General features: G+C 40.3%; 1 protein-coding gene across 13 annotated transcripts in view; it reads left to right on the forward strand.

The window, feature by feature from the left end:
- The window catches only part of PARD3 (par-3 family cell polarity regulator), a 461,531-nt gene that overhangs the window by 343,360 nt on the left and 102,567 nt on the right, over window positions 1-15,604 (forward strand). Inside the window, exons 22-23 of one of the 13 annotated variants that reach the window (XM_063324488.1) lie at window positions 1,031-1,103; window positions 2,288-2,344. The exons of 11 other annotated variants lie outside the window; for them this stretch is intronic. In XM_063324488.1, coding sequence (XP_063180558.1) covers window positions 1,031-1,103; window positions 2,288-2,317 — 103 coding nt within the window. In that variant the 3' untranslated portion in view covers window positions 2,318-2,344. Of the gene's footprint in view, window positions 1-1,030; window positions 1,104-2,287; window positions 2,345-15,604 lie in introns of those variants that run through there. One more of the 13 variants, XM_063324487.1, reaches the window with a different exon arrangement.

A 15,604-nucleotide genomic window follows, 5' to 3' on the forward strand; every position in this document is an offset into this window, starting at 1 on the left:
TTTAGCAGTGACAGTGAACTATGAATTGGAATAATTTATCTAAAAATTATGCTATAGTTTAGCCATAAATTGTGGATTGATTCAGGAGCTATGGAGGGAAATTTTGTTCTCCTTGAACAGGAGGTATGACTAGTTAGTCCTAATGATGCCTTTGACCGTCATCTCTATGCACCTTGGTCATCTGCGGGTAAGAACAGAAGTTTATAAACAGTAGCTTCATCACTCTTAACAGCTCACTGGAATAGCAGAGCCACAATAACTCTTGTTCAGTCTCCTCAGTTGAACCTAAAATGGTTTGCTTTCAGTTCTTTTAGGGTTGAGTGATTTACATTACAGTTAAGGCAGGCTAGGAGTATACATTTATCAGTTACTGAAGATCAGCAATATCTTCTTAAACAGCAGAAGCTTTATCACCTGTGACCATCTGTTTGGATTATATTGTGGGAAATTTTTTACTCTTTAACAGATATACTAGCATAAATTGATGTAAAAATTTATTCCTGTCTTTCTCCATCCATTCTGACAGTAGAGGGTGGCTGGATCACAGTGCTTGGTTGTTTTTTACTTGTCTGATTGGGTTTTATTTTCTCTTTTTTAACAAAAGTGAGGCAGGGTCATTACATTTGTTCCTGTTTTTAAGAGTAATGTGCTTTCAGATTAAATGGTAAAGGGCAATACTGGAACCGAAGGAAATAAGTGACTTTGGATACGAGGGTGTTTGTGCAGTCAACTTCCCTTTAGGCATGGGCAGACCTCCCACTTTGTGGATAGACTCATGCCAGGGGTGCAGAGACGTTGAAAGCTGCCTCCCTCGCTCCAGCCAGCTCCGGGCAAGAGGAAGGTTAGGCACACGTGCACAGTGCTGACCCCAAGCCTGCCCAGCATGGGGGGTTTCTTAGTAACCTTAGGTCCCCAGATAATCGGCCACATTCATTTATTCAAAGAAGAAAGATCTGAGGTTGGAGTTCGTAACATTTTCTCTCTTTTCATTCTCTCTCTGTGTCTCTCTGTGTCTCTCTGTCTCTCTCAGTAAGAATGGTGAGAGTATAGACTGTCCATGTGGTGATGTGAGAGAGGTTGCAATAGTCACGCTGGGTACCAAGGTAGAATCATGAAATTATTTGTATAGCCCTCAATGCATGGAGCAAATTCCTAATCCCTGTCCCTCAAGTTATGCTAACCGATTTGAATCTCTCCTGGAATCTCACTCCTCGTGTGTCATAAAAGCAATTTTATGTGTTCACTGAAACTGCAGAAAATGCATGTGCCAGAACTTCGTAACAGCTTGATGTTATCGTAACACGGGTCCTCCTCCTCCCGTTACTCTCTTTCCCTAACTGTGTATTTGCTTTCCTTTGTGTTATGTCTATAAGAGAATGCAAGTTCTTCGGGGTAGTGGCATGTACAACTAATAAAAGACAATAAAATAGCAACCAAATGTGTGAGGTGCTTCCTTATGTTTCTGAAAAATTCAGATGTTGATTTGGTCCATAGAGACTAAATATTTTTGCAGTTAGAATGCAGAGAATTTCCTTTTGATCCTGTAAAATAATGATGTTAGATACATGCTATTAATGAAGAGTACTCTTGCAAATTAACTGAACAATCCCTCAGAATGCTTACTGGGAGACAGAGTAACATATTACTGTCTTAATGAGTGTTGGTTCATAATGGCTGCTATTTTAACTTTGTTTTCTGTGGTTTTTTCCCCCTCGATGTTTTTAGCAGTACAGTTCACTTGCTCTGTTTTACTTGGTGTTTGATACTATATACCTCTATAATGATGCAATGCTTTAGGGAAATATGTTGGATTTAATGAATTTACTATGTATGAGCGGCTAGGAGCAAAAATCCTTAGGGGGTCAGAGAACAAGTGAACGGTCCATTAAAAAATCAATCATGCCCACAATTTTATGGAATTATTATGCCTTGACTTGATAATTTTAATAGTACTGTGCTTACAATAGTATTTTCTTTAAAGTCTTAAAAGTAGTGTTCATATTGATTATGAGACAAATAAGCAAATTAATGTTCTTCAATTTACCATGATTGAAATGAATAAAATTGCCTTTTATAAACATATTATTAATAATAAGCTGTATACGGTATGCATTTACTGACAATCTTAAAGTAATTTTGAACAGAAAATGAAATTATCTAGTTGAAAATACAGGCAGCTTTCAATGAAACAGTATACTGGAACAATTAGGAGCATCATCTGAGGAGACCACCCACCAATTTTACTAAAATTGCTGTAAAATGTTTTCTATTTGTAAATTCTCCATAGGTTGGATTAACATTTCATCCAAGACCATAGGACATTGTCCCCCTGTGCCACTATTCTTTAACACTGGTTTACTCCAGAGAAAGAAGTCTGCTTTCATTACCTTTGAGTGTCCGCCAAACAATGATCTGAAAATCCATATGGGTTCTGGTGTGCTGTTAGAAAAGGTGCTTCTCCCCAGCAATGGCACTGATCAAAACCTTAAGACAAAACTAAGCAATAGGTTTTTCTGAACTTTGCCTTGTGTCTCTTAAGAAAGAGATTATACTGCAGAGTCTTGAGGAAGTCGAATAAGATATGGATTGAATTAGCTCTACTCCTGTGCCACATCACAACTGGTTTATATATACGCTAACTTGGAGCTTCTCTTTGCCATGCTGTCATCCTGTCCATCACTGGACTACTAAAACTGGATACCAGTGAGGTGCTACATCTGCTCAGATATATGGCAAAACCAGAATTGAGTCCCTCTTGGTTTTGTAATAGAACATCTTCTACCAATTCCAGACTCTCCCGATGCACCTGTGGTTGGCCCATCCTCCTAAGAGCAATGTCTTGGATTTTACAGATTGGAGATGCGTGGGATGTCGTGAGCTTTCAGAGATGCTTCAAACTGCTTATAGTTTCACACAGGCATTGCTCTGTAGGATAGGCTTAAAACCAGATTTTGAAACTTTTGTCAATGACCAAGAGGAGTTAGTGTTACAACCTAGTTAGTTTTCACATAGATGGTCACCTTCTGCTGCGCTATTTGATCTAAGCCTTTGGAAGCTCACAGACCTGTCCACTTTAGAAACTCTCTACATCTGTTTTTTGAGGGCCTCCCGAGATAGGGTTTTCTTGATGTGTAGCCAGTGTGTCCATCGCTATCCTGCAGCCTGATTGCCCTGAAATGTTTTCTGACTTCTTCAAGACCCTGTAGCATAGTCTCTTTCTTAGAAGATGTGAAAACAGAACTGTTCAGGAAATCTACTGCTTTGGCCTTCTGGTTTTGATTGTTGGCTCTTGCTGGAGAGAGACATCACTCTAACACCAGATTCTGATACCTTCATCTTTCCCTCTTTCACCCTTGGATTTTTCCTTGGATTTCTTTTTTGGGGTGTTTTTTTTTCTTTTTTTTTTCCCTTTTATTTTTCCTTGCAGCTCTGTGTTCATTACAAAATAAATCTTTAGCAAATCAAAAACCTTTGGCTGTGTTCTGCGCTTCATCAGCTCGGGCACGTGTGTGCTGGCCCTGTCTTCAGCCTGGGACTGACTTTCTCTAGCAAACCAAGCGCTCCCCGACCCAAACAGTTTTACTCTTTGTACCTGGGCAGTAGATAACTGAGGAACGAAATAAACATACATTTTTGTGACGTTTTCAACAAATTCAGCTGTATCCAGCATGGTTCACCGCTAGATAATGCTTAAAAGATGAAAGTTGCAATTCTAATGCAATCTCATGATTCAGAGGATGTGATCCCAGCTATGGGCAAATAGTGCTTATGCTTTAATCTGCCTCTAGAGGCACTTCCTCCTCTTAAAAGAAGAGTCTACAGCATATTTTCTCCGTTTGGTTAATACACTGACTTAAGAGCTTTACTAATGTTCTATAAATCTCTGGGTTACCATAAAAGTATTAATCTTATTATTGTATTCTTCCTCAACTTCCACTGAAATGGATGCAAAATCAGGTGCTTACACACCTGTGTTGCGAGGATCAGTCTTGAGGAGATAAGGAGAAACCTTTTGGAAGAGAATTAAAGTGCTGTGACAGAGGCTCCAGAAATGCGGGGAGGATGACGGAGCAGTCAGGTGGGGGCTTTTGGAGCCAGGGGCTTCCTTTGCTCTGAAAAAGCAGCCGTACAATTCCAATCTCGGCTATGCTTGTTGGGAGGAAGATTAACGCACAGCGAAGCGATACCGCTCTTCGTACTTATAGTTATCATCTGGAAAAGATGCTCGTTTCCACCCTTTCTGTTTTGGAAAACATAACCTTTTTGTTCGTTTAGGCTACAAAGGGAGTTAAATTTCCATCATTCCGCTGTTGTTGTTGCCCATGTGTGCGCAAGTGTCACCAGCGCTGGCCCCGGCGGTGCGGCGGGGGCGGCGGGGCCGGGAGGGGGAGCTGCCGGCACGGCGGTGGCGCGGCACCGGGGAGGGGGGAGGGAAGGATGGAGGGAGGGGTGGCATGTACCGCTGAAACCCTGCTCCGGGCTGGAAACCTCACCAGGGCTTCCTACGGCAGAGCGCATCTCAACGCCTTGCTATCGACTGAGGGAAAACTCTATTTATAATGGGGGCTGGGGAGATGCTTTTAGTGTTGGAGGTAGGAGGCGACCGCTGTCGCAGCTGCCAGAGCGTGGCCGAAAGAGTGGGAGAGGTGACCGAGGGTCGTGGGCTTGCAGAAGTACCGTCTGGGAGAGGTGGATCAGGCATTTGTCTCCGTACTGGTAGACTTGGCGTTACTTTTGAAGATCAATCAATAGGCTGACAACATTTTTGGTGCGAACATAAACAAGGCTACAATTTCAGTGTGTGCTGTTCACGTAACGATTTTTCCTAAATTTAGAGTGAAACATTCCATCTGTTCATTAGTAGTTGAAATAACATTGATATTTTTTGCTGAAGTATTCGGTCATTCCATAAAATGCTTCCTGTATTATATGTTTCCTAAGGGTATAAGGGTCTTTATCTCCAACATATAATAAACTTCTCTTCATCTTTCTCTAGTGCCATTAAAGCCACAAGCCCTTTGTTGTAAAAGTATACTAATGAATAGAAATGTTACAACAAGAACAGAAGTCTTGTGTTTTCCCTTCATCATGCATCATCCATTTTAATTAGACGAAAGGATGGTGAGTACTGTGACAAGAGTCTGGAATTAAAATCATTAATTGATGTCAAGCTGACGAGAGACTGCTAACATGAATTTACTGACAGCAGGAAAGAAATTAACCTTATTACTTTATTTAGTACATTGGGGCTATTTATTATATTTTCCTATGCAAGTTCAGTGTGTTCCATTTATGATGATTGAGAAAGACAAATAATTAATAAAACCTACATAGTCTTTTTACCTCCTATCAATGAAGTTTACATGAAAACCACATCAATTACGTACAAAAACCCAAACCCACCACATCCCTTTAATCAACATAACTCATCAAAACCATTATGGCAATATTTTTGATATTTTAAACGAGTATAATACGCTATGCTCTCTAGCCAAGTAGAATTGCAGAAGTGATCTGATTTAAAACCATGCCTTAGTTTCTTAATGTCAGTGTTGGAAAAAATGAAACATATTTTCTCCAGCAGTGACATTGATTGGAATAACTGTCTGTTTTGATCATCATTGGAAGGTCAGCCTAACAAAGATGAGTTTTAATGTTAGGCATCTTTATTCTTTAGATGAAAGAGTACAACAGTGTCTTACAGAATGACAGCAGCATCCTATAGATAATTTGTGACCCAAAGGTCATAATAAAAGAATAGAGGGGAGGTCATCCTGTAGTAAAGGCCATCTGGAACTGTTAAAGTATCAGATGGAGTAGGGGGCTGAACAGCAGGACACTCTTGGTGTCTTTCCAGATTTCCCAGAGAGACCATAATATTTTTATTGGAAACCCCCAACTTTCTTCGCCTTAAGCAAAATATTTTCATCAAACAGTTTCGTCTTACTTTTAGGAAAAAAGACAACATACTGTGATAGGAAAAGAATTTTTATTTCTTACATAGCCTAAGCGTTATCTGTGTCTTTAAAATAACGCAAAGATTTAGCTGGAGTTTTGCGGCTGCTGTATTTTGATGCCACTTAACAGCTTTCACGAGAACTATTACCTCTAAATCCATTATTACTGCAAACATTCAGAATGTAAATATTTCCTAAAGTGACTTGTGTAAAATCTTTTCTGATAAAACTCCTACCCCCTTCCCAGCCCTTGAGAGAGGAGAGAAAAAAAAATCCTCTGTGAATCAGAAAATCGGAGCAGTGTGTTTCTCATTGTCACTTATTTTGAGATGGGGTCTGCTTGTCAAGGGATATTCCAGTTTAGCTGAGATTTGTAGCATTGGTTTTGGCAGTGGTGTTTTACACAGTGGATGAGGGTGCAGGACGTAAAAACAAATCAATGGCAGTAATTTTTGTACCACAGAACACAGAAATGAAGCATGAGAATACTGAGCTTTGGAAAAACATTTCAGACCAGTTCCACTTCATGAAAACAGTGACTCTGGGAGATATGTAAATTGAGGCTTTTGTGGAATAATAGTTGCCGAGGTAGTTTTTTAACAAAGCTCTTCGCATTCTCTAGCCGCATATTGTAAATATAGAGATTTTAAGGCATCGTGCTGAAAGTATATTTTCTCTATTATTCCTCTGCAGTGATTCAAGACACTGTACTGGGCAAGGTCTGGCCAGATCCCTTGCCAAACATTTAAAAACCTCATTTACGTGGTCTTTATAATACTCTGAGTTACAAATTTGGTGAAGGTGTCTTGCAGATCATGTGAGTTCAGCACTCTGTTAGAAAATTCAGTTCTAAGTAAGAGCTCTAATACATTGTGTTTCACTTTTGAATGCCAATAACTTTAGCATAAGGCCGCAGCATGTCCTCTGGTGTCCCATAAACTATGATCTTATGGGTAGAGTTGCTGTAGCAAGTACTTGTTTGAGAATTAAAAAAGCTGTACCATAATTACTAACTTACTGAACTTACTGTTGCTGAGTTGAACAGAACTGAAACCCCAACAGATTTTCCAGCCTGCACTACAGGACTCCAACAGTAAGAAAAAGCACTGAAACCACTCTTTTTTTCTAATTCTTAGATACAGCAGCACATGTTTGACTAACCAGAAAGGCACCTAATAATGTGTTCACAGCAGGCAGATAGGTCCCCCCTCCACACCACACCTGGAACTTTGTTGTTGCAGTGGGGTATAAGAACTCTGGCTCTGTTCCTGGCCGTGCTGTAGATTTATGCTCTCACTCAGTACTGTGACCCACCAAGGCTTTAGAAGTGAATCCCGAGAGGTGTTGCAGTTGCTAATTTGTGGGTCCTGGGCAAAGATACTGACTTATAAGCTATATTCTCTGTTGGTGGGTTGGTGAGTTTTGGGTTTTTTTTCCTTTTCTTTCAACTTCAGTGTATGAGATTCACATAATCCCTTGCTTTGTTGTGAGGTTTTTCATTGTATTTTTTTGTCACTTCAGACTGTTTCATTTTCCAACATCAGGATTAGGCTACTTTATACGTAGTACTCTAGAAACACAGAATAATGGACCTGAAATAGAGCTAGTGGCAGAGTTTTATACCTGCTTTTGTTACTTGAGTTCAGCTAGATGAGCGTAGCTGCTGGATCGGCTCAGCTCAACCCACGGATGAGGGTATTGTAGCTGGACCTCCACTTACTGCCTGCAGGATCTGGGAATGACTGATTTGATATGTAGTATGATATATGGTACCATTTGATATATGGTATGCATGTGTCATTTGTTTCTTGCATGTACAGGAGCAGCTGCTCCTTACACATCTAACTGCAGAATTCAGATGTTACCCACCAGTGCTGCTTTCTGACATTGTTCTCCAGTGGGAAAAAAATATTTTAGGGTAAGACATGGTCCAACAAAGCCTGCGGGTGAGAGGAAACCAGGGCTCTTAAAGTGAGGGGAGATGGAAGCAGGAGCTCTACCAAGTCATGTTTCAGCAACAGCTGAATCTCATGATCTTCCTCCTTTCTACTTCAGTCCAGCAAAATCGATAAATAGTAGACCAGAGCTACGCTAATCTAATGAGCAGGGATCTTTTGTCATAGGTGTAGATATCAGTTCTTCTGAGCAGTTTTGTAATGCAAAAGAAAAACTAAACTCCATTTTGCTTACAGACAGCAATGACGTTCTTTGATGCAACGTGGTTCCCAGCAGGATAACCGTCCCGGTTGCCCATCTGGGTGATCTTCCACTGCTGGGGTCGCTGACCCTTGGATCAGACATGAAAATCAAGAGAGAAAATTTCAGTCATGGTAGTGTTTGTTTTGGAGACGGGAGGACCTGTACTGCCCGTGTACCTGATGCATTTGGCTTCAGTTGAAACACAATCTTTAAAAAAAACACAGCAGACATCCCCTCCACACCAAAAGGCTGCAGACTGTTAACTGCAAAGCAGTCTAAAAACACCATTGAAATGTAAGGAAGGTGGCAATTTACAGATTTTTAAAATCAAAATAAGCACGGACTTTCAGTTGTTTACTCCAAGATCCAAGAAAGCAGGTTTGAGACGCTCTGCTAGGGGGATGTATCTTCGCTTTGGAAAGACAAAGGTTGAATCGAGAAGGTCAGGGAATAAGGAAAGGTAGGGGTGAAATACATGAGATTCCAGCAGGTTAGAGGAGACGATTCTGATGGCTCCTTTAGTTTCATCAACGTTACTTGGTTTCAGATTGGTGCTTGCGCTTCACCTGCTTATACATGTAATATTTACTTTCTCTCCTGCATTTTTTTCATTTCTTTACATCTTCATTTGTATTTTGCTGCCTTCTTTAACAGCCTTCTTTACAAACTCCTTATGAGCATGTTGTTCTCTTCTTAATGTATTAGGGCACTTATAGTAATCACCTTTGTCACCTTCTTTCTTTTTTTTAACTACAGCCCTCCTGGGTTGTAGCTCATTAAAGGTTTTTGAAATTCTCATGTATCTCTTCTGCATGTGGGATTTGAGGAGGGGGGGAACTTCAGAGAGACTTTAAGTACTATCACATAGTCTAATTGGCAGATAGACTGTGATTGTTGAAGGAGGAAGAAAATTAAGAAAATTAAGATTGTGTAGATGCATTTTTTTAATTTCAAGGTGGTGGACAGCTTTTTTTTTTCTTCTCCCTCATTTTTTTTTCTTTTTATAAGTAGCCCTTGTTATGTTTCTCCTTTGTTGTGGAGCCATTATGTAGGAAATATATGTGTGTAAAATTTCTGTGTAGGTACAGAATTATAGATCTGGAAGAGGGATCATGTCACTTTGCCGAGGTAGGATCTCCTGTGTATGTCATTCCTGCAAGGCATTTGTTTCTTACTGGTTTGTTTTGGTTTTTTCCCAGTTTGTAATGACAAAGACTCTACAACTTCCCGTGGCAATATCTTTCCCACTACCTTTTTATTAGAAAGTTTCCCTGCCCACAATATCTAGTTTCAGTTATTCTTGCTGCAGTTTAAATACCTAGTGCTTGCATTAGAGATGGAAAACCTTATTCTTTTCTTCCTTATGTATCTGGAGGCTGCTGTCATGTCCCCACTCTGTCATTTTCTTTTCCCCAACAGCTTGGTATTGCTGACTCATGAGTATCTGTTATCCAGTAGAACTTGCAGATCCATTCCTGAAAAAGCAACTCACAGATTTTTCCCCTAGTTTTAATTGGGATGCTTAATTATTCCAGCTATGTAAATTACCTTCCAGTTGCTGTTACTGAAGTTAATTCTATTTTTGAAGTCTACTTTGTCTATTTTTCAAGAACATTTAAAATGTTAATCCTTTTCTCCAAAATTCCTGCATTTGGGTTTTCTGCAGATTCAGTAGCGTCCTAATTAATAATGAAAAACCTGAATAAATTCAGAGAGAGATCCGTGTAGAAAATGTCTCGATCCGTCCATCTAGCATGACTGTGGGTGCCTGAGAGCTGCTTTCTAAATACTCTGTAGGAACTGCCTGGTTCAACCCATCGCATCCATCCCATTGCTGCTTTTCTTAGCCTGGGAAGTGCCCTTTGTCCACTGTTCACGAGGCCATTCACCGTGTTGTAGAAGGAAATCTGATTGACTTGACTGCATCTGTTCTTGATAAATCTATGGTGGCTACTGCTCGTCCCATTATCTTCTCTGTGCTTACCAATAGTTTGTTTCAAAGGGGATTGAAGTTTAACTGATGAGTCTATAATTCTTCTCCTCCTCCGAGGGACATTTGACTTTTTCTAGTCTTTCAATATTTCAGCTGTCCTCAACAGGTTCTCGTGGTTACTGAAAAAGGTCTGAGACTGCCTCAGACAGTTGTGTGTGTCGGATGAAGTTCAACTAGCTTAACCAGCTTAACCAGTTTCTAGCTACTTCTTTTGCTGTTAGATTGGAGATCTTTTTGTTATTGGTGGCAGTATCAATTGTGCTGGCCACCTGCTTGAAATCAACCTTTTTAGTGAAGACAGATGCAAAGAAAAAAAAACCATTAAGCCTTAGGTCTCCTCAGCATCATCTGTCAATATCGTTCCCTCACTACTGAGCAGGGGAGCAACCTTTTCTTTGCTCTTCCTTTTACTGCTAATGCAATTACGCAATGATTTATTGTTACCTTTAAAGCTCCCCGCTACTTTTCTTTCACATTGTGCCTTGGCCTTTCTGATTTCGTCCCTGTATGCTTGTGCTTATCCATAGCAAACTGACCGCATTTTGTATATGTTTCTTCAGGTGTTTGAGATCAGAGGACAGTCATATTTTAGGCAGTTGGCCGCACATGTATGTACACAGGGGATATGACAGAACTGTTAGGGTTTTTTTCTTTTAACGTCTTCAAAAAAGGTTGGTCTCTGTCCCTCCAGTTTAAAAATTATATTTAGCCAGCAGTGTTTTCTGACTTTTTTTTTAAATATACTAAAGTTTTGAATGAAATGGGGGGGGGGGGAGTAAATGAGGAAGAGGAGATGTCTGTCGTGTTTACAAGCTACTGCTGTTGCTGCCCATGATTATCCATTGCCCACAGTGATCCTTTAGAGTGATTTTCCCAGGAAAGCAGATGGCTTTGCTGAAAGATGGTTATAACTGTGATAACTGACTAGCTCTAATCACGATAAGAAAAGCTAAGTGTCATATGCCGGTTCAGAGGGAAATCACAATAATGCCTATAATCAAGGTACCCTCATTAGAAGAGTAGTTGTCAGAAAAATTCTGCTTGGATCCAGACAAAGGTCAAAGAAAAATACAGGAGAGGACAAACTCCCATGTTGACTTGATTGCCAAAAATTAGGAAAAGGGCCATTAAAGCCCTGGAGGCAGTCGAGGAGAGGGGGAGGAGGAACGGCAAGACCTGGCTTAGTGGCTGGCACGCTGTGCCTGCAAGGTATTTTTCACTAGCAAAGGAGGAGGGGACAAATTTGACAAGATGTGGCTACTGGCCAACGCACCTACTGATCTCTTTATTAGAAACAATATCTGGCAAAAATTGGACCGAACGCGTTCATCCCATCTGACTAACTTAAATGAGCTGACTGGCTTTATAAACGTGTCGTCGTTTTTCTCTGTTTTCAATCCATCATCCCGACGCATGCCAGTCTGATGGCAGAAGAACTGAGAACTGGCAGTGGTGAATGGCTTGTCATTTAGCTTCTGTCCTTACACAATGCTGTTTCTATCCTTAATAAACATTGTCAGCCATCTCACATATGTGGAACTGCAAGCGTTCAGTACTGATTTTGTAAATGAGTGAGCCTCGGTGGAAAAAGACGAGGTTGTGGATTATCACTTGGGCAATAGCTGAATCCTGGCAGCAGCAGGAGGATTAATTGAATTGACCAAGCAATTGCACACCAGAAGCAGCAGCCAACTTTGTTTCTGCTCTTAGGGGAGGACATTGCTGCCATTGCAACAGCTAATGTAATGTATTAGCCGTGAATATCCTTCCCATGCTGTGTTCATCAATTAAGATAAGTAGGTGATTTTTTTGCAAGGATCCAAATCACTAACATGAAAAAAACCCATGAAAGGGACTGAAGCTCCCAAGGGACTGGCAATATAATTTCACTCTTAATACTACATGAAACTAGGGTCTATTTCTCTTCTTTTGCCAACTTTGCTTTATTCACCTTTACTCACAACAGCTCTGCCAACACCACAGGATTTGTGTTTTCCATTGCTGAAAAAAAGTTCAAGTTTGGTTCGGATAGAAATGCTGTTAAGTATTTGGTTCAGGGTGGGATTCGGCTCACAGACTAATGTGATTAATTTGGTATCTAGATGGGATCTACATGACTTTGTGGTCAAAGGCGATGTACTTGACACAGTTTGCAGAGCCTGGAGAAGGATTTGGCTTTGCCTTAAAATGGGCACGTTTCTGCCATTCAGCTGAACTGCTCTCTCGACCCCGCGGGCAGCCGCCTGATGGGACTGACCCTTCACCAACTCTTGCGGAAGCCCAGAACATCTGTCAACACCTAAATTTAGGTGTCTAAAATGGTAGTTGCTGTCATCTGAAAGCTGAGTCCCACTCACAGGGGTTTGAAGAAGGGAACGAGGTGGCAGCTGTTGGCTGGAAGCAGCAGCACATAAGCTTTTCCCTTACTTTTGTGACCACCGTTTCAGGTGCATAGGAATCGCTATACAATGGGTATGTCTATCATTACTGGATTATCTTGCAGTGAAAAGCTCTTCTAACAATTATAGGAAGTTCTGCAGCTAGCAATATTGTCATTTGAAGCAGTTATCATTAGCTTATGAATTGAATGGCAAACAAATGCATGAGGATAGTTTATACTTTACTGAACGTTATAATTTGAGTCTCAAAAGCATGACAATACGTTGTTGACATTTTCAGTATTAACACTTCAGCAAGAAGGGGTTTAGAAACTTCTTGGGATAGCTTTTGTATTTTTAAAAGTGAAGTTTCATTTAAACATTGCAAAATTGATTACCAGTTTTTGCAAAATTCTTTGAAGATGAAAAGAGTTATGTGAATGCTAAGCATTATTATTATTATTGTTAAACCCCCACAAAATCCGTAGGAAGGCCATAAATCCTCAAAATTAGCTGATCTGAAATTTCAGACACATGCATTTTTTTTGTGCTGTGTTGTGAAGGAATACAATTCAGTGAAGACAGCTTAATACACATATCCGCATTGTGACACCAAAGCACTGTGGTCAAACTCTTTTCCAGACACTAGACTTCAATACCGGGAGCGTTGCTGATTAGGGCTGAAGTACAGAGCAAATTCCAGGTTCTCATCAGTGCTGCACACTGTGTTTACATAATCATTTTAATCTTTCCCACAAGAGCCTGCACCGGCATTTCCCGTATGTATACTTCATGCGATATACGCTAACAAAAGATTTAGGCCATATCATCCATATACCGTGTGCACAAGGAGCGGGGGGTCAGCATAAAAAATAACATTGCATTAAGTTCAGGTTCTTCTATAAAAATATATTCAGAGTTAGAAACTATTATAATTGCAAAAGGGGTAGTGCAATATTTAGCTGATAGCTGTTATTCTTTTCAAGAATATATCTACATATTTTTTCCCTGGTTGTTTGGTTCCTTTAAATTTGGAGACATAATGTTTAAATGGAGTATGTCCTGCATTTAGAAGGCAAAAAAAAAGCTCTATTTTAAACAATATTTAAGAATATGTTAAGTAATCAGAATAGCTATGCTTTTGTCATGTGAAAGTCATAGGACTTGCACAGCGGTTTAAACATAAAGCACAGAAAATTAATTAAGAGAAAAAAATCACAACATTTTGTGTGCCAGTGTAGTCGGACATCTTATAAGCTTCACTTTAAAGTTATCCTTTGTTAAATGTTACTTACTGCAAATGGTTACCGAGTACTTTGCTTATAATTAACAGTAAGATTTATAATGCGTTTAGACTCTGATTTTTAATACTATGTATTTGTATTAACATGTTGTATTAGCAATTGTAGAAAATATTCTAAAAATTTTCCTGGTGGATGTGAACATAATTACTTGCACAACACTTCAACAATCAGTTCTCTCCCACTTGAGCAGGAATAAGTGTCCCTCATTGAACCACGCATGGGAGAATCTTAATGTTCTTGCTGCAAATGGTGCTGTGTCCAAATGCATTAAATAGCCGATAAGCAGATAGATGAGAAAAGTTGGTTAACATGAAACGGGGGACACTCACGTCTGCACCTGTAGAGATTGATGTGATATTCATGGTCAAAAGTTAGATAAGTTCACCAGCATCTCTCATAGCGGTCAGTGGAACACCGAGGGCAGTGTCACTAATTGCCACCAGTAATAGTGGTAATTTATAAGCACTTCAGATAACATTGGGGTTTTTCTGACCGGATTACCCTGTGCCATGATTGCTATACATCTACCAATGTCTAGGAAATTTCTGATTTCCTTTGCTTCTCCCATTCAGAGGACAAATACCAATAGCCAAATGCATTCCTCCACCGGGTAATTAATACAGGAGTACGAATTGGAAGTGAAACATGCAGAGGTGAATCAACAGCTGCAGGTCATTTTCAGGCCTGTTTTTCCTTCTGCATAGATACCTTCTGAGTGATTAAGGTTGTAACATTTCTGAATTACAGCTTTGGAGTATAGGACAGTGTAAAAAAAATGTTTTTATTTAAAATATATGCATGCAGAAACACAGTTTAAATTTGAAATGGGTTTTGGATTTAAACCTGAGTCCCTCTCTGTAAATTAAACAAGAAACAAAAAACAATTCCACTTTGATGTTGCTGAAGTTGCGGAGGAACATGCTGTCAGCTGAATAGCGTTACTGTTTTCATTTCCAATTTTCCCTATTAAAATAAAAAGCAGCCAGTAAAGAAAATAATTTTGTTTTTGCAAAGTTGAAATATTAAAAATTTATGCCGGTTTAAGTTAAACTTCCTCAGATTTCTTCTATGTGCCTTTTTTTTTTTTTGGGGTATGGTTGTTTTTCTTTCCACTGTGACTGAGTATGAGTGAGCGTCGTGGTGCACAAGTCAGTGGTAGTAGACGTAAACAGAGGAATTATGCCGAGATATAACTTGAGGCATGTAAGTGAATCACTGGACCATCAATGTAGATGGCACGGGCTGTTGAAGGGAGTTCAGCCAACCGGTTGTATCCCAAATCAGTGTCCTTGGTCAATACTTGTAGGATTTGGGGGGAAAATAGGTCTGCCCATTCGAGCCATCCTCCTGTTCCCTTCTTTTGTTACGGCGATTTGTGTTAGTATAGAAAGAACAAATTGCTCGGGACTCAGTCTGATGAAGACACGTACGTTTAGATGTTCGCATACCAGCGCAGGGGTGGATTCACATGCTTGGACATAGACATCTCGTGTTATTTGAGTTACCGCAGCCTCTGAGCTGCCAGCAAGGGTCTGGCAGATGTGACAAGGACAGACAGGAGTCCTTCTTGCCCAGCAGCTGGAGTCCAGCAGGATCACCTGGGGATGTCAGGTCACCGTAGCTGCCTATGTTTGAGCCGCTGAATCAAGGCTGGGTATCCAAGCTCCCGAGGAAGACGGGAACAACAGCAACACAAGTGTCTCTAGAGCGACTCCTTGCATGCTGGGATATACCAGCTGCTGACTTACGGCTCCCTGGGCTGTGAAGGGAGCC

Source organism: Chroicocephalus ridibundus, chromosome 2, assembly GCF_963924245.1.
Source record: "Chroicocephalus ridibundus chromosome 2, bChrRid1.1, whole genome shotgun sequence".
NCBI lineage: Eukaryota > Metazoa > Chordata > Aves > Charadriiformes > Laridae > Chroicocephalus > Chroicocephalus ridibundus.